This window comes from Amblyraja radiata, chromosome 2, assembly GCF_010909765.2.
Source record: "Amblyraja radiata isolate CabotCenter1 chromosome 2, sAmbRad1.1.pri, whole genome shotgun sequence".
Classification (NCBI taxonomy): Eukaryota; Metazoa; Chordata; class Chondrichthyes; order Rajiformes; family Rajidae; genus Amblyraja; species Amblyraja radiata.
The window spans coordinates 27,192,809-27,210,922 of record NC_045957.1 but is presented as its reverse complement, the minus strand read 5'-3'; the positions used below and the strand labels follow the sequence as shown (position 1 = coordinate 27,210,922).

General features: G+C 46.6%; 1 protein-coding gene across 4 annotated transcripts in view; it reads left to right on the top strand.

The window, feature by feature from the left end:
• The window catches only part of prkag2 (protein kinase AMP-activated non-catalytic subunit gamma 2), a 397,145-nt gene that overhangs the window by 155,574 nt on the left and 223,457 nt on the right, over positions 1–18,114 (top strand). For all 4 annotated transcript variants that reach the window (XM_033043953.1, XM_033043954.1, XM_033043955.1 and 1 more), the window contains exon 2: positions 518–589. In XM_033043953.1, the coding sequence (XP_032899844.1) occupies positions 518–589 (72 nt within the window). The remainder of the gene's footprint in view (positions 1–517; positions 590–18,114) is intronic.

The following is an 18,114-nucleotide window of genomic DNA, read 5'->3' as shown; positions in this document are numbered from 1 at the left end:
AGAAGTGGTTGAGGTTGGACCAATAAAAAAACATTTACATGTAAGAACTATTTGGACAGGTACATGGTTAGCGAAGCTTTATAGGAGTTTCTGGGTCAGGCAACTGACAGGTGTAAACAGGTATCTTAGTCAGCATGGTCAAGCTTTGCTGAAGGGCCTGCTTCCATGCTCTATGAGTCTCAGACTCTCCTGGATGAGTTGAAAGGATTGTCGCCAGAAATTGCTTCATAAGTTCTCATGAAGCATAAGTTCACACATTATACTGTAGGAGCAGAATTAGGCCATTCGGCCCATCAGGTCTACTCTGCCATTCAGTCATAGCTGTTCTATCTTTTCCTCTCAACCCCATTCTCCTGCCTTCTCGCCATAACCCCTGATACCCGTACTAATCAAGAAAATTCTCCTCGCTATTTTCTGTTCCTTAAAATATAATCCCAACATTAGTAAGCTTGTGTACCATTTTTAGTTAGTGTCAAATAATACGAATTAATATTAATGTTTTGTTTTGTTCACCTAGGATCTCAGTTCGTTTGCTATGCCTTTCCTGGATGCAGATGTAGAATCCTCTGATAAAGAACTTTTGCAAAAGGTATGGCTGACTACTTTATTTAGTTTATAGGTTATCAATACTCCAGTGTCTCAATGCCTGATCCCTGATAAAGTGACACCCAGCACTAGGCTTTTGACCCAACAAGTTATGGGCTTCCTGAAAAAGATAAACCTCTACCTCATCGGGACTTCTGCGCCGATCGGCGGGTTGAATTTGACCCCTCTGGCCGGGGCTCTGGAATTACGGCACAGTCGGAACCGGCAGATTCATTCCCATAGCCGACTTCCGAGGATGACTGTGGGCAGGTATCTCGGCGGCCTAGGCGGAACGTTCCGGTATCATGGACTCCTCTCAGAGGCCGTAACCTCGGTTGGTCTGGCAAAATGGATAATCCAGAAATGCTCTGGAACCAAGGATGCTGGAAAATCAGTGATGGACCAGTAATAGCATCAATGTGCTATTTACAGGACTTATCAGTGGAGAAGTGTATGCCCAGGAACTTGAAGTTGTTGGCTCTCTCCTTTTTGGTTTAGTTTAGTTTAGTTTCGTTTAGATATACAGCATTGAAACAGGCTCTTCGGCCTGCTCCAAACAGCAATTACCCAGGCACTAGTTCCATCCTACATACGAGGGACAATTTTGCAGAAGCCAATCCACAGGTACAGGATAAGGGAATAAAAAAGAATTAGTGCAAGGGGGAATTATGTTTAGTGCAAGCCATGTTAAAGGGATGGCTAAAGCAGAACTGTATCAGGTTAAAAGTATGCCTTACACATTACAAGCAGATCAAAGCAGCTTTGGTAGGCTGTCTCATTATCGTACACTTCTTTGCCCAAATGGTATCTTGTCTCAAGACTCCAGTATGAATGAGTCCAAGGCTCCAAGGGGATTACTTATAAATTCCCTAACTAAGCAATTTAAAGCTGTCATTGCAGACTTAATTAAATGAGAGTAATTACGAGCATTTAACACCATAGAATAAGACAGAATAATTGGAATATAGATAAAGCAGAGTTAGGATAGATGGTGTGGATTAGGGAAAGGATTAGGGATGCTGCGTGTCCCGCTGAGTTACTCCAGCATTTTGTGTCTACCTAGGGAAAGGATTATTCTGGCATATTTTCAAAGAGAGGACGGAAGTGGACAAAAAGTACCAATCTGAACATGGGGCCTCAGAGTAAATCCCTGAGTCATCAGTCTATGTCAGCACAGTGGCACAGCGGTGGAGTTGCTGCCTTACAGTGTCAGAGATCCGGGTTTGATCCTGACTACGGGTGCTGCCTGTACAGAGTTTCTACGTTCTCCCTGTAACCGCGTAGGTTTTCTCCGGGCGCTCCGGTTTCCTCCCACATTCCAAAGAAGTGCCGGTTCATAGGTTAATTGGTTTCTGTAAATTGTCCCTAGTGCGTAGGATAGTACTAGTATACGGGTGCTTGGCATCAGGAAACATGGACGTCTACAAGGCAGAGTCCTACCGACTGCGAAGGGCGGTGAAGGACGCAAAGAGGAGGTACAGTGACAAGATGGAGTTACAGATGGAGCAGCAGGACACCAGAAGCCTGTGGCAGGGGCTACGGATTGTAACCAACTACCGGAGCACCCCTCCCTCATCCGCAAGTGCCGGCACCTCCCTAGCTGATGACCTGAACTCCTTTTACGCTCGTTTCGAGAGGGGCAACACCACCCCAGGTCTGCCGACTATCGACAATACCGCCAGCGGGCTGGCTACCGAAGCTGAAGGGAGGAATGTGCACACATTCTCGCTGTCCGAGCACGACGTGAGGAGGGCTCTGACACGGGTGAACACGAGAAAAGCTGCAGGCCCCGATGGCATCTCTGGGCGAGTACTCAAGTCCTGTGCTACGCAGCTAGCTCCAGTGCTCACTACATTATTCAACCTCTCCCTGGACAAGTCCGTGGTCCCTGCCTGCTTCAAAAAATCCATCATTGTACCGGTACCAAAAAATGCCTTCCCAGCCTGTATGAATGATTACCGTCCGGTGGCCCTTACCTCGGTAGTCATGAAATCCTTTGAGAGGCTGGTGAAGAAACACATCTGCGCCTTCCTCCCTCGGAACATGGACCCGTTGCAGTTCGCATACCGTCCGAACAGATCCATGGACGATGCGGTCTCCCAGGTCTTGCACACCGCTCTCTCCCATCTGGACAGCCAGAAGGGGGGCTACGTGAGGATGCTGTTCATAGACTACAGTTCAGCCTTCAACACGATAGTCCCCACCAGACTGGCCGGGAAGCTAATGGAATTGGGGCTCAACACCTCCCTGTGTGCCTGGGTCCTGGACTTTCTCACTGCCAGGCCCCAGGTAGTCAAGATGGGAGGGAATACATCGAAGTCCCTCACCCTGAGCACAGGATCGCCCCAGGGTTGCATCCTCAGCCCCCTATTGTACTCCCTGTACACACATGACTGTGTGGCTAGGTTCAGCTCCAACTCAATAATTAAGTTTGCTGATGACACTGTGGTGGTGGGCCTGATCTCAGACAACGACGAGAAGGCCTACTGGGAGGAGGTGGCTGGTCTAGCACTCTGGTGCCAGGATAACAGCCTCCTCTTGAACATCAAAAAAACAAAGGAGCTGATCATGGACTTTAGGAGGGCACATCATCCGAGGACGTACACTCCATTGAGGATAGGGTGAACTGTTTTAAATATCTGGGAGTCCACATCTCCGAGGATATGACATGGGCATCACACGCCTCAGCACTCGTGAGTAAGGCAAGGCAGCGCCTTTACCACCTCAGGCAATTGAGGAAATTCAGAGTGTCTCCGAGGATCCTCCAGTGCTTCTACGCAGCGGCGGTGGAAAGCATCTTGTCCGGGAACATTACCATCTGATTTGGGAATTGCTCTGCCAAGGACAAGAAGGCTCTGCAGAGAGTAGTGCGTTCGGCCGAACGCACTATGGGAACTTCACTTGCCCCCCTGCAGGAACTATACATCAGGAGGTGCAACTCCAGAGCCAACAATATCATGAGAGACCCCTTCCACCCCTGCAACGGACTGTTCCAGCTGCTACGGTCAGGCAAACGCCTCCGTTGCCATGCGGTGAAAACAGAGGTTGAGAAGGAGTTTCTTCCCAGAGGCCATTCGGACTGTAAACGCCTATCTCACCAGGGACTAACTCTACTGAACGTTTTTCCTTCCATTATTTATTATGTAAAGGTATATGTGTGTTATGATTGTGTTTATAGTTTGTTTGGTTGTTTGGTTGTTTGTCTTTTTGCACAAAAGTCCGCGAGCATTGCCACTTTCATTTCACTGCATATCTCGTATGTGTATGTGACAAATAAACTTGACTTGACTTGTTAGTGGGTGCGGACTCACTGGGCCGAAGGGCCTGTTTCTAAACTAAATAGTTGTGGAGAGGAGGGAAGAACTTGGATAGATGCAGTTTCAGGTCGAGACCCTTCTTCAGACCCTATACGTACCCATGTCCTCCAGAGATGCTGCCTGACCGGCTGAGTTACTCCAGTACTTTGTGTCTTATTGTGTATTAACCAGCATCTGCAGTTCTTTGCTTCTATCCTATCAACCTGTATTGTTAATTCCCAGAATCAAGAACTAGAGGCATAGGTTTAACCATGTATGTGTGAGAGAGGATCTACAGATGCTGGTATATACAGATGATAGATACAAAGTGCTGGAGTAACTCTGCAGGTCAGGCAGCATCTCTGCAGAAAAAGGATGGGTGACGTTGCAGGTCAGGACCATTTTTCAATCTGAAGAGACCGGAGTTTGAAGAAGGATTCTGATCCAAAATGCACCCGTCCTTTTCCTCCAGAGATGCTGCCTGACTCGCTGAGTTACTCCAGCACTTTGTGTCTATCTTCAGATTAACTATGTACTTTTACTCCAAGGATCATCTGTTCCAAAATCCTCCCAAGGGCACTGCCGTTCACAAGGGCACTACTGTTCATGACCTCCCCATAATATGACAAGGACAAAGGAGCACATAGCATCTGCAGTGGGACTTGATTTGTTAGACAGTGTGGAGCTGAGGGTCTGGAAAAGCGAGTTGTGTGGATGTGGGTTGATGATGCTGCTGGTATTATGACAAGCAGCCACCTTTAAACCACATCAGCAGGTAATACTAGCTCAGTTGACATGAAGAGCAAGAGTAACACGGTGACGCAGCAGTAGAGTTGCTGACTTAAGGGCCTGCCCACTTGGCCGTCATTTACACGACAGGCCGGTAGTGACTGACGCGGGACGGTTGCACGTGTCATCACCTGTCATCATGCGCCTTCAAATATTTTATCTGCTCTGCAAGTAGAATTAGTCAGCGTATTGACATCATTTGTTAAGTGAAACATTGATCAAATTATTGTTTGCTGGAGAATTTAATTTACTTTTGAACTTTCACAAATACTCCCAACAAACACAAAATTGTATTCCATTATAGCAGTTTGAGGGCTTGAACCCAGCTTAAGAATTAGTTTGCAAATGTTAGTAAAATTGTTGGTGGTTATTTAAAAAAAAACTAATTTGGTTACTAGTGTTCTTTTAGGATAAAAAATCTGCAATCCTTACCTGGATGTTAGCTTTTGAAACATCCTTAACTAAGGATGTTTCAAAAATACTTATTAAGGTGAAGGCATTGCTCTGAAAGCATTGATGCTTACCACATAATTATTTTCTCATTGTGGCCGACTGCGTATGGTTACGCACGGTGAAGTAATCATGCGTCACCATGCACTACACGTACGAGGTCAGAACGTCAGCGTGCGACAGCAGCACGAAATCCTGCGCAACTCCATACTCCTCCACGCCTCTCCATGCGCCCAGTCCCGCGCTACCCACACGCTACCCGTGCATCACAACGACCAAATTTTTGGAGGCCGCGTAAATGGCGCGCAAATGACGGCCAAGTGGCACAGGCCCTTTACAGCACCAGAGACCCAGGTTCGATCCTGACTACGGGTGCTGTCTGTATGGAGTTTGCACGTTCCCCCTGTGACCACATGCGTTTTCTCCAGGTGCTCCGGTTTCCTATCGCATTCCAAAGACGTGCAGGGTTATAGGTTAATTGGCCTCTGTAAATTGTGCCCAGTGTGTGGGATGTGAAACTCTGATAACATACAGTGCATTCAGAAAGTATTCAGACCCCTTCACTTTTTCCACATTTTGTTACGTTACAGCCTTATTCCAAAATGAATTAAATTCTTCTTTTTTTTTAATCAGTCTACACACAATGTTTAGAAATTTTTGCAAGTTAAAAAGAAATAACTGGAATATCACATTTACATAAGTATTCAGACCCTGTATTCAGTACTTTGGTTACAGCGATTACAGCCTCAAGTCTTTTTGGGTATGGCACAACAAGCTTGGCACACCTGTATTTGGGTCATTTCTCGCATTCTTCTCTGCAGATCCTCTCAAGCTCTGTCAGGTTGGATGGGGAGCGTCGATGCACAGTTATTTTCAGGTCCCTCCAGAGATGTTCGATCGGGTTCAAGTCCGGCTCTGGCTGGGCCACTCAGGGACATTCACAGACTTGTCATGAAGCCAATCCTGTGTTGTCTTGGCGGTGTGCTTAGGGTTGTTGACCTGTTGGAAGGTGAAGTCTGAGGACCAGAACACTCTGGAGCAGATTTCCATCAAGGATCTCTCTGTACTTTGCTCCGTTCATCTTTCCCTCGATCCTGACTAGTCTCCCAGTTCCTGCCACTGAAAAATATCCCCACAGCAAGATGCTGCCACCACCATGCTTCACCGTAGGTTCCCCTCCCAAAATGTCATCTGTCCATATTCTTCAGAAATGCTGGCTGACCCACTGAGTTATTCCAAACTTTGTGTCTTTTTTCGAAAGAACAGGAGGCACGAATTAAAATTAGAGAGAGTAAAGATGTCAGATTTGCTTTCTTGAAAGTCATCAGTGACCTTGATAATTTGTAATGAAAATTTGGTAGCTTCATGGATATTGTTAACAGTATGATTTTTTTAAATCCATTTTTATTAATGGAATTTGATCTTGTGCTGAGATTTGAACTCGTATCTTTGGATCAATAGTCTAGATCTCGAGATAATGTCGACTAACATAATTTTAATGGGAGTGTGTCATTTCCTATCACTTTTCCATTAGTTTGCCATTTTTTAATTTTAAATCTTCTCGTGCATTGTTAAGACCAATGTTAGTTTTAGCTCTTAGTTTTAGGGATGCTGCTTGAAAACAGTTGCTGCCTTACAGCGAATGCAGCACCGGAGACCCGGGTTCGATCCTGACTACGGTTTCTGTCTGTACGGAGTTTGTACGTTCTCCCCGTGACCTGCGTGGGTTTTCTCCGAGATCCACACTCCAAAGACATACAGGTTTGTAGGTTAATTGGCTTGGTAAATGTAAAAATTGTCCCCATTGGGTGTAGGATGGTGTTAATGTGCGGGGATCGCTAGTCGGCGCGGACCCGGTGGGCCGAAGGGCCTGTTTCCGCGCTGAATCTCTAAACTAAATTAAACTGAAGTATCTCAGTGGGTCAGGCAGTATCTTTGCAGAATATTGATAGGTGACACTTCAGGTCTGAAAAACGTCGCCTATCCATGTTCTCCAGAGATGCTGCCTGAACCACTGAGTTATTCTAGCGGTTTGGGTCATTTTATGAATATTGTGATGTTGTGCACAGGGAAAGGTGTAAAGAAACTCGGATATATGTGATGTTTCACAAATGAACGGAGCAATTAATGGTGGTTGTTGAAAGTGTAGACATATTTTTGAAAGATGAGGAAGTTGAAGGCTGTGGGGATCTAGCAGAGAGAAGGAGTTGAGATCTGGGGCAGATCAACCACAAGAAAAACTGATAATAACAACACACATTAACAAAACGCACACATTAAAAGAAAACAAAAAACAAAACCACATACTTAAGATATAACTTTATAACTTCTAGGAGCAGAATTAGGCCATTCGGCCCATCAACTCTACTCCGACGTTCAATCATGGCTGGTCTATCTTTCCCTCTCAACCCCAGTCCCCTGCCTTCTCCTCATAACTCCTGACATCCGTACTAATCAAGAATCTGTCAATCTTCACCTTAAAAATATCCATTGACTTGGCCTCCAATGAATTCCACAGATTCACCACCCAATGACTAAATAAATGTCTCTTCATCTCCTTTCTAAAGGTATGTCCTTTTATTCTGAGGCTGTGCCTTCTGATCCGAGACTCTCCCACTAGTGGAAACATCCTCCCCACATTCACTCTATCCAGGCCTTTCACTATTCGGTAAGTTTCACTGTGGTACCCCCTCATCCTTCTAAACTCCAGCGAGTACAGGCCTGGTGCCTTCAAACGCTCATCATATGTTAACCCAATCATTCCTGGGATTATTCTTGTAAACCTCCTCTGGACCCTCTCCAACATCAGCACATCCTTCCTCAGATATAGAGCCCAAAACCGCTCACAATACTCCACATGCGGTTTGACCAGCACCTTGTAAAGCCTCAGCATTACATCCCTGTTTTTGTATTCTAGCCCTCTCGAAATAAATGCTGGTATTGCTTGACATCCAATGTCTTTCATATGAAAAAGAATTAAATGTAGTCCCAAGATATTCGTAAAGATTTTTTTCTTGTTGCGGTTCAAGAGTGAATGTGACCACAACTTTGGTTGGATAAGTGCACAAGAGTCTCCGATGTCTGCAGGACCCAACTGATGTTCTTTCATTTTAATGCTCCGTCTAAATCCTGGAACTCCACACTTAATTGTGCTGTGGGAGTCCTTTCACCAGAAGGACTGCAGTTGTTTAAGTAGCAGGCTCACGACCACCTTCTCAAGGGCAATTACAGATGCCTCGCCAGGGACTTCTAAATCCCATAGCTGATTTTTTTTTAATGTAAGCCAACATAATCAAAGACTTGTCCCACCCAGGTCATTCCACTTCTCCCTGCTCCCAACAGGCAGAAGGTACAGAAGCTTGAAAGTGCGCGCAAGCAGACTCAGGAACAGCCTCTACCCCTCTGTTATCAGGTTTCCGATTGTTCCATTCATAAGCTAGGAGACTGTCTGATACACCTCTGTGCCATTGAGGACAATGCGTTTTGTCTGTGGAACTAATGTGCTACAATGCCGAGAACTATATTTTGCAGTCTGTAGCTTATCCTTTGCTCTATTTACTGCACGAGTTTAACGATTGCATTCATGTAACAGGTAGCATGCAAAACAAAGCTTTTCACTGTACCTCGGTACATGTGACAATAACAAACCTAAACCTAATTAAAGGTAGACAAAAATACTGGAGAAACTCAGCGGGTGAGGCAGCATCTATGGAACGAAGGAATAGGCGACATTTCAGGTTGAGACCCTTTTTCAGTGACATTTCGGGTCGAGACCCTTCTTCAGACTGACATCAGCCTGAAGAAGGGTCTCGACCCGAAATGTCACTGAAAAAGGGTCTCAACCTGAAATGTCGCCTATTTTCTTCGCTCCATCGATGCTGCCTCACCCGCTGAGTTTCACCAGCATTTTTGTCTACCGTCGATTTTTCCAGCATCTGCAGTTCTTTCTTAAACCTAATTAAATGTCAGCATCCCTAAGAATCCATTGGTAGCCTGGATTATGTTATATGTTATATATGTTATGTGCTCCATGACCAATTCATGGAGCAAGTCTGAATCCATGACCTTCTGACTTGGTGGTGCGAATTGTGACAATGGAGCCAAGCTAAGACTTGATTATAACGCATGACTGGCTGGCTTTTTAAATAAGCTTTCTCTACCACATAAAATGCTTTTACTGTGGTCATTAGCTCTAATCTATCTTTGTTGGGTTTAAATGCTCAGAATAGAACTCTTTTGAATTTGTACTTGCAGTTTTAAGAAGATACTTCAAAGAGAAATTATTTGCAGAATTTCACTTTAACCAATCTCTATCTGGCACAGTGGCACAGTGGCACAGTGGCACAGTGGCACAGTGGCGCAGTGGCGCAGTGGCACAGTGGCGCAGTGGCGCAGTGGCGCAGTGGCACAGTGGCACAGTGGCACAGTGGCGCAGTGGCACAGTGGCGCAGTGGCGCAGTGGCACAGTGGCGCAGCGGAAGAGCTGCTGTTTAACAGTGACAGAGATCCTGGTTTGATCCCGACTACGGATACTGCCTGTATGGAGTTTGCACGTTCTCCCTGTCTGTTTTCTCCGGGTGCTCCGCTTTCCTACCACATTCCAAAGACGTGCAGATTTGTAGGTTAATTGGCATCTGTAAATTGTCCCTATCGTGTAGGATAGAACTGGCCGTGTCTAATAGCAGTGAGCGGAGTACAGACCATCGTTCGATTTTGACAGCAGCTGATTGACAACACGCACGGGTCTATCTCTTGGCATGATCACCTCAGATACATGATCCAACAAACCAGACTTCTCATGAGGACTGTGAATCCATCTCTGTGTTACAGTGCCAAATGTTCGGGCTTTAAGTAGAACAAGTTGGCTTCTGCCAGCTTGTCAGGCTGCTCGATTGGATAGCCATTGACAAGATGAATCCAACCAAGCCAATGGCGCAATCAGCATTTGACAGCTAGAGCTGCACTGTGTTCCAAATTACATCAATGTTATCTCAAAATAGTTGGCACAGTAGACAGACCAAATGGCCTCCTTTAGTGCAGCGGCTCTCTGTAATTTATTATGCTTTATTTTGTTGACCTTGCTTGCTGTTCTAACCGAGCTGCTTTGAAAAGAATCTGTGGCCAATCCATGTTGCAGCCGTCATTCGGTACAGTGGAGGTACAGCGCAGTAACAGGCCCTGCAGCCCACTGAGTCCGCGATGGCCAACGATCACCTCGTACACTAACACTGTCCTACACATTAGGAACAATTTACAATTCACAGAAGCCAATTAACCTACAATCCTGCACGTTTTTGCAGTGTGGGAGGAGACCGAATACCTGGAGAAAACCCACGCATTCACAGGGATAATGTACAAACTCCGTACAGACGGCACCCGTAGTCAGGATCGAACCAGAGTCTCTGGCGCTGCAAGACAGCAACTCTACCGCTGTGGCACTGTGCTGCCCCAACAGCTCTTTCTATCAACATTTTTAACAATTCACACTCGTAATAGTCATTCTTGGGCATCCAACTAGATTTTAACGTTATATGTCACGACTTCCATTGCAGTATTGAATTTTATTCATTTACAGCATGTAGATGTTGTTGTCAGACTATGCAATGGCCACATCGGTATTCCCCTGAGCTGTGTAGGGAGGAACTGCAGATGCTGGTTCACACTGAAGATAGGCACAAAATGCTGGAGTAACTCAATGGTCAGACAGCATCTCTGGATAGAAGGAATCGGTGACGTTTCGGGTCGAGACACTTCTTCAGACAGTCTATTTATGCTCCTGGGATGGTGGGAGAGTGGAGTGGGCGGCCATCTTGGACTACTGGAGTAGTCTGATGGTGTTACTTCCATAATTGGGTGGACAGCTTGTGTTTCGGACTAGGGAATGATAAAGAACAGGTCAAGAGGCGACAGTGTGCGATTTGGAAGGAAACCCGCAGCTGAGCAACCCAACAGGCGTGCTGTCAAGAACAAGGGACCAGGCGTGGGGGAGGGGGGGCTGCCAAGGACAAGGGACCAGGCGGGAATCCGCCAGGAACTAAGAGGGACAGAGCAGGGGCTGCCGAGAACTAAGAGGGCGGCAGGCCGCTGCGAGAAGATAAGACTGTACTAACTACTTTTGTAAGTTTGAAGACACTCTCTGTGGAACGCCCAGCCTCTAAACTACTCCTGTAGCTAACGTACAGGCACTTCCTGGCTTACATAAGGATTACGTTCCATGAACCCTTAAGTAAATCAGATTTCATGTAAGTCGGAATCACCGTCCCCACCCCCTGCCTGAAATAATTCATTAAGATTATTAACCATCTCTATTAAGTGTTCGGCTGCCTACGGAGCCTGTGGCCTTCTGGGTAGGCACCGCCGCCATTGCTGGCTTGAGTTCCATCTTACCTCTGGTGCACTTTCTGTGGCACGCGGCCTTCTGCGTAAGCACCACCACCATTGCTGGCTTGCTTCTGTGTGTGTTTGTGTGTGTGTGTGTGTGTGCATGCGAGTGTATGTCTCTGTGCGGGTCTGTCTGTGTGTCTGTCTGTCAGTGTGCGTGCGTGCATATCTCTCTGTGTGTGCGTGTGATTCTCTCTGTCCCTGTGCGGGTCTGTGTGTGTGACTGTGTGTGTGTGTTTGTGTACGTCTGTGTGTGTATGTGTCTGTGTGTGTGTGCTAGTGTGTGTGCATCTATGTGTGTGCATCTATGTGTGTGTGTGCTAGTGTGTGTGCATCTATGTGTGTGCTAGTGTGTGTGCATGTGCGCGTGTGCTTTGTTAAAACCGATTCCCATTCACGCTCCATCCGTTGACCTCTCTGAGGCAGGCAGTCACATTACATTTTTGTCTCAAAGGCTTAACTCTGTTTTTGTACAAGTTGCCCCAGCCTTGAAACAAAGTAAGCTCTGACATCCAGCTCTGTAAAGCACTGGGTTAATAAGGTGGCCTTCTTCCAAGAAAACAGTGATTAATCTGTAGGTCAAGCCAGAAATTTGTTTGCATGAGAGAGAAACCCCCCCCCCCAGTTATATTTTCTGTGGCAAAACTAGATGAATCTGATTTGGCTGCAGCCACAGGCAGAACAGAGTTGTAGGAATGGACATTAAAATCTGGAACATCTGAAAGCTGCAGCAGACGTTCGGTGCACGTTAGAGAGAACTTCCAGGGAAGTGCAGGATGGTCAGTTTCTCAGACCCGTCGATATGGTGCAAAAAGAGAAACGAAGAGGAATTTCTTCAGTCAGAAGATGGTGAATCTGTGGACTTCATTGCTAATGACAGCGGTGATAATACCCAAGTTATTATCAATAATACCTAAGTCATTCCCAAGCCATTGGGTTAAAATACCCGTCATTGGGTATTTTAAAAGCAGAGATTGATAGGTTCTTGATTAGTAAAGGGCCTGTCACACTTGGGCGACCAATTTCACGAGTTCTGCCGAGTTTCCCTCGACTCATACTCACAGCATGGTCGACACGAGGTCGTAGGAGGACTTCGTAACTCTCCTTCATGCTCGAGAGTGGTCTCCACGTACTCGAGGCCTCAGCTAGGTCACGCCGTTTTTTTCAATATGTTAAAAAATGGCCGCGAGTAAAAAAAGGTCGCCATGGAAAAAATCGATACTTTTTTTACTCGTAGGTTTTGTCATAGTAGGTCGGCATGTTAGTCGTAGGTAATCGAGGGTAGTCGAAGGTAGTCTTCATCATAGTCGAAGGGAGGTCGAAGGAGGTCATCTTCATTCTCCACTATTCGGTGTCCAATTTTCCTGAAGTTAGTCGTAGCTAGTCGTAGCTGGTCTTCAACATAGTCGAAGGAGGTCTTCTACATAGTCGAAGGACGTCTTCAACATGTCATTTTTTTAAACTCTTCTGAACTCGCCAATTAGGTCACCCAAGTGGGACAGCCCCTTAAGGGCGTCAATGACGGGGAGAAGGCAGGAGAATGGTGTTGAGGGGAAAAATAGATCAGCCATGATGAAGTGGCGGAGTAGACTCAATGCTAGCTCTGTGTGTTATGCTCTAAAATGTTGTAAATGCAGCATCAATGAGGAGAGAATCAGAGTTTTACTTCGGAGTCATGTGAGTGACTACGTGAAGAACCCGCTCAGCACGCATGCGTGTCATTACGCTACACGCATTGCGAAACGTCAGACGCGGTGGAAGGACGGGTCAGGGAGGACCGCGAAGCAGCTTCCCCCGCGGCGGCAATTTCAAAAAGCCGCTATTGCAGGTAAGATTTCTTACTCTGTCGTCTTTTTGCCCACTACAGGGAAGGCAAAAAGTAAATGGGGGCTGCGACAAAGCTGGTCATGGAGGACCGCGGAGCAGCGAACAGTCAGCAAAGCAGCCGCCGGCACTAGATCACCCGCAGTGGGATCAGCTGTGCCCTGTGTAGCCGCCGCGCCGGCCAAATCAACGCGGCCGGGCGGCAGGCAAAACACAAAACAAACAGAGTCGTGGACTCGGAGGAGTCCGACTCTGATACACCACGGGAGGCCAGCGACCGAGAGCGCTGGACCCACATGGAATGGTGTTTGGAGCATCTGCTCCAGCGTGACCGGCTCCGGGAATTGGAGTCAGGCCACTGTGGGCACTATATCAAACCCACAGCAGCACCTTTTCAAGGGCTGCACAATGTCCCCACCTTATCAGAGGGGAGCACCTCGAGTCAGTTCTGGGCTGACTTGGAAGAGGGGACCGCGGAAGAAAACACCAGTGCATGCATGGGGTGCAGGGTGAAGAGAATTTGCTGGATATGGTGGTAAGCTTCATGCAGCCAGACCAAACAGGGGCAAACCTGGAGCCTAAGCTTGCAACAAGCATTAACTACATGTCACTGAACCAGCTACAGGAACAGGCTGTGCTGGATACAACAGAGACATTTAACACCAGGAAACTGCATTTCCCTGAATGTGCCAATTGTAAACAGCTGCATCTGGAAGCACATCGGCCACGGGCAGAAGATGGATGTGAAGTTTAAAAAAGTCCTGAAGTTACTAAACTTCAGGAATAGCCGCCTTTGCCCGTACTGTGGCACCACGGCCATGTCCCAAGGCCAACAGGACACGCAGGCACTGCTATGCAACACTCAGCACGAATTAAATAGCATTAGAAAAAGTGCCATACAGCCAACGCTAAATCCAAAAATCCACGGGTCTGTGTAAGCCTGGAGCCACCAAACCGCCCATTCTCCTGTTCAGGAGGCAACTTGTCTAAGCAGGTAAAGGAGCTGGACGAAGAAGCCAGAACTTTGGGGTTAATCAAAGGATCAACCTACCCTGCTAAAAACCCACCATAACCTACGACAACACCCCTACGTACCCACTGGCAGAACTGGTGAAATTCGAGGGCTCGGCACTCTAAACATGAGTCTTTTAGGCCATGGCCCAGGCCGACCTTCCTGGAAGATGCGGGTAACCCCAATAACACCAGCAACCAACCCGAAGAACCAACCATCAGCACAGCAACGGAAGAACTTCAGGAAGAAGTAGTCCTGCCACTGGTAACAATGGAGGTAGGGGGTCTGGTTCCCCAAATAATATGGGAAGCATGGAGGTTGGGGGGGAAGACTGTACTAGGTTTTAAATGCATGGAGCTATGGCAAGGGATAGAGCGTTACACGGTAGGGACTCACCCTCTGGTAACCAAGCTCATGAGGGGAATATTTAACACAAACCCCCAAAAAACCAGGTACTCCCATGTATGGGATGTAAGCATTGTCCTGAAAGTACTCAGGAACTGGTCACCAGCATCTACCCTGTCCCCATACAGACTAACGTTTTAAAAAACAGTCATGGTAATGGCACTGGTCACGGCACAGAGGGTTCAGTCACTGCACAGACTGGACAACATGACCTCCTCATCTGACGATATTACGTTCCATATTTACGAACTAGTAAAACAGAACAGACAGGGATCAGCAGGCCTCAATATCCAATGTAGGTCATACGCTGCAGATGACCGCCTCTGTATAGTTAAACATCTATCACTCTACGTGGTGAAACTAAAAACCTGAGAGGCATGACAATGGACTGCTGATCAGCCATAAGAAACCTCACAAAAAGTGACGGTCCAAACGACCTCGAGATGGCTGAAAAAGGTACTGACGAAGGCTGGGGTGGATACTAATGTGTTCAAATCTCATTCCACCAGGGCCGCAGCTACATCAGCGGCAGTACGACTGGATCTGCCCATGGACCAAGTCCTCGAAGCAGCAGGATGGTCAGGGGAAAGAACTTCCAGTTATTTTATAACAAACCAGTTAGAGAGACTGGAACATTTGCAGAAAGAAATTTAAATTCTGTAAATTAATTAAAACCCATAAATAGGGTTATATTTGTGTTAATACATTTTATGATTTCAATAACGAATCATGTGCAATTGTGTTAACACTATTCCTCCCACAGTCAAGGCAAACGTGTGCATGGACGTTTCTACGGCATGAGATCACAGAGCTTTGAAGTCTTCACGTAGTCACTCACGTGACTCCGAAGTAAAATAGTAAGATTAAACGAGAACTTACCAGTTTGAAGTTTGATCTGTATTTTATGAGGAGTTACGATGAGGGATTACGTACCCTCCGCTCCCACCCTTGATCATATACTTAACTGGTATCTCTTCTCTAATCTTACTATGTTTAGTCATTACAGTTATCTGTGATCTCACACCGCTGCTTTGAAGAATGACACGCATGCGTGCTGAGCGGGTTCTTCACGTAATCCCTCATCGTAACTCCTCATAAAATACAGATCAAACTTCAAACTGGTAAGTTCTCGTTTAATCTTACTATTAAATTCCGTTGCTCGATGAGCTTTTCCAGCTTTATTTCCGGTTTCCAGCTTCTGCAAGTTTTTGTTTATTTCCATGCTCGTGGTTCGTTTGAACTGACTTCTGCTGAAGATGGTTCCGGACCCAAAACTATCGCTTGTCCATTCCTTCCACAGATGCTGCCTGACCCACATGAGTTACTCCGGCACTTTGTGTTTGACGCAAGATTTCAGCATTCGTGTATCTTCCTTCTGCTCTTTACATGCAATCATTAGCAAGTACATTTGTTCTTCATCACTCATCTTATCATGAGAGCAAATTTCTTATTTTTATAATTCAGGAGAGAAGAGGTTTCCCCCGAATTCCCTTCCTTTGCCTATTTTATATCTGTAGAAACAAGGAACTGTAGATGCTGGTTTACAAAAGAAGAGACACAGTGCCGGAGTAACTCAGCAGGTCAGGCAACATCTCTGGAGAACATGGGTAGGTGATGTTTTAGGTCGGGACCCTTCACACTGGTTGTACAGGGGTGGGGGTAAGAAAGCTGGAAGAGGAGTGGGGCAGGACAAAGAGTGGCAGGTAACAGGTGAACACAGGGGGGAGGGGGGTGTTGATAGGCAGATGGTTGGATAAAGGCCAGAGATGAAAGAACAGAAGGCGTGAGACAAAGCAATGGAAGACCTATAAATTGTGAAGCCAGAGGAAGGAATGTAGGCGGAGGGGGTGGTGTTGAATGGGTGGAAGTCCAGGTGGGGCACAGGAGAGGAGTGGGAGATAAGGGGGTGTGGGAAGAAAGGTGAGGGGGAGGGAGGTGTTGTTAGAGGTTAATGGGTAGGAGAATGGGGTTGAGAGGGGAAAATAGATTAGCCGTGATTGAATGGCGGAGCAGACTTGATGGGCTGAATGGCCTAATTCTGCTCCTATGTCTTGTAATCTAAAATGCTGCAACTGCTTAGCAGGTTGGGCAGCATACCAACCTTTTTTGTAAACCACCATCTGCAGTTCCATGTTTCAACTACACATCGTTTCTTCCACATCCATGGATTTGTTTTCTTATTGTGCTTTTGCATTGGGGTGGTGTATTTTTACAGTCTTTTTCTTCTCACTTTTACTTGCGTGATTTATGTGTAATTTATGTTTGCGTGTGTTGTCTATGTGACTGTGATACAGCTGCCAGTAAGATTTTCATTGTACCTGTACGTGCTTGTGGCAATAAACTCGAATTATTAAAACTGCAGGACCTTATCTGGGACGGCACGGTGGCGCAGCAGTAGATTTGCTGCCGTACAGCGCCAGAGGCCCGGGTTCGATCTTAACTACAGGTGCTTCTCTGTATGGAGTTTGTATGTTCTCCCTGTGACCGCGTGGCTTTAGGGGCGGCACAGTGGCGCAGCGGTAGAATTACTGCCTTGCTGCACCATAGACCCGGTTTCGATCCTAACTACCGGTGCTGTCTGTAATGGAGGTTGTACGTTTTCCCCGTGACCATGGGTTTTCTGCGGGATCTCCAGTTTCCTCCCATACTCCAATGATGTACAGGTTTGTAGACTAATTGGTTTGGTACAATTGAAAATTGTCCCTAGAGTGTAGGGTAGTGTTAATGCCCCTGTCCCACTTAGGAAACCTGAACGGAAACCTCTGGAGACTTTGCGCCCCACCCAAGGTTTCCGTGCGGTTCCCGGAAGTTGCAGGTGGTTGCCGGAGGTTGCAGGTAGGGAGACTGACAAAAACCTCCGGGAACCTCCGGGAACCACACGGAAACCTTGGGTGGGGCACAAGGTCTCCAGAGGTTTCCGTTCAGGTTTCCTAAGTGGGACAGGGGCATTAGTGTGCGGGGATCGCTGGTCGGTGCGGATTCAGTGGGCTGAAGGGCCTGTTTCCATGCTGTATCGCTAAACTAAACTAAACCTAGTTCTATTTTACTTAAGGAGTCGGTAGAAGAGGAAGCAATATACACTGAGCTAGTTTGAGGCAGATACAATTACAGCATTTGAAAGATGTTTGGACAGTTACCAGGATAGGAAAGGCGTAGAGGAATACAGATCTAATGCAGGCAGATGGGATTAGTGTCAATAGCCATCATGATAGACATAAACTAGGTAGACCAGGAAAACCTGTTATTGTGCTGAATAGCCTGATAATTCCGTGATACCTGCATGATCTGAAGTTATGAGTGTCTGTTCAGAGCTCCATGATTGTTTATGCCATTTACTGTGTACGTATACAGAATATATACAGTTAATCATAC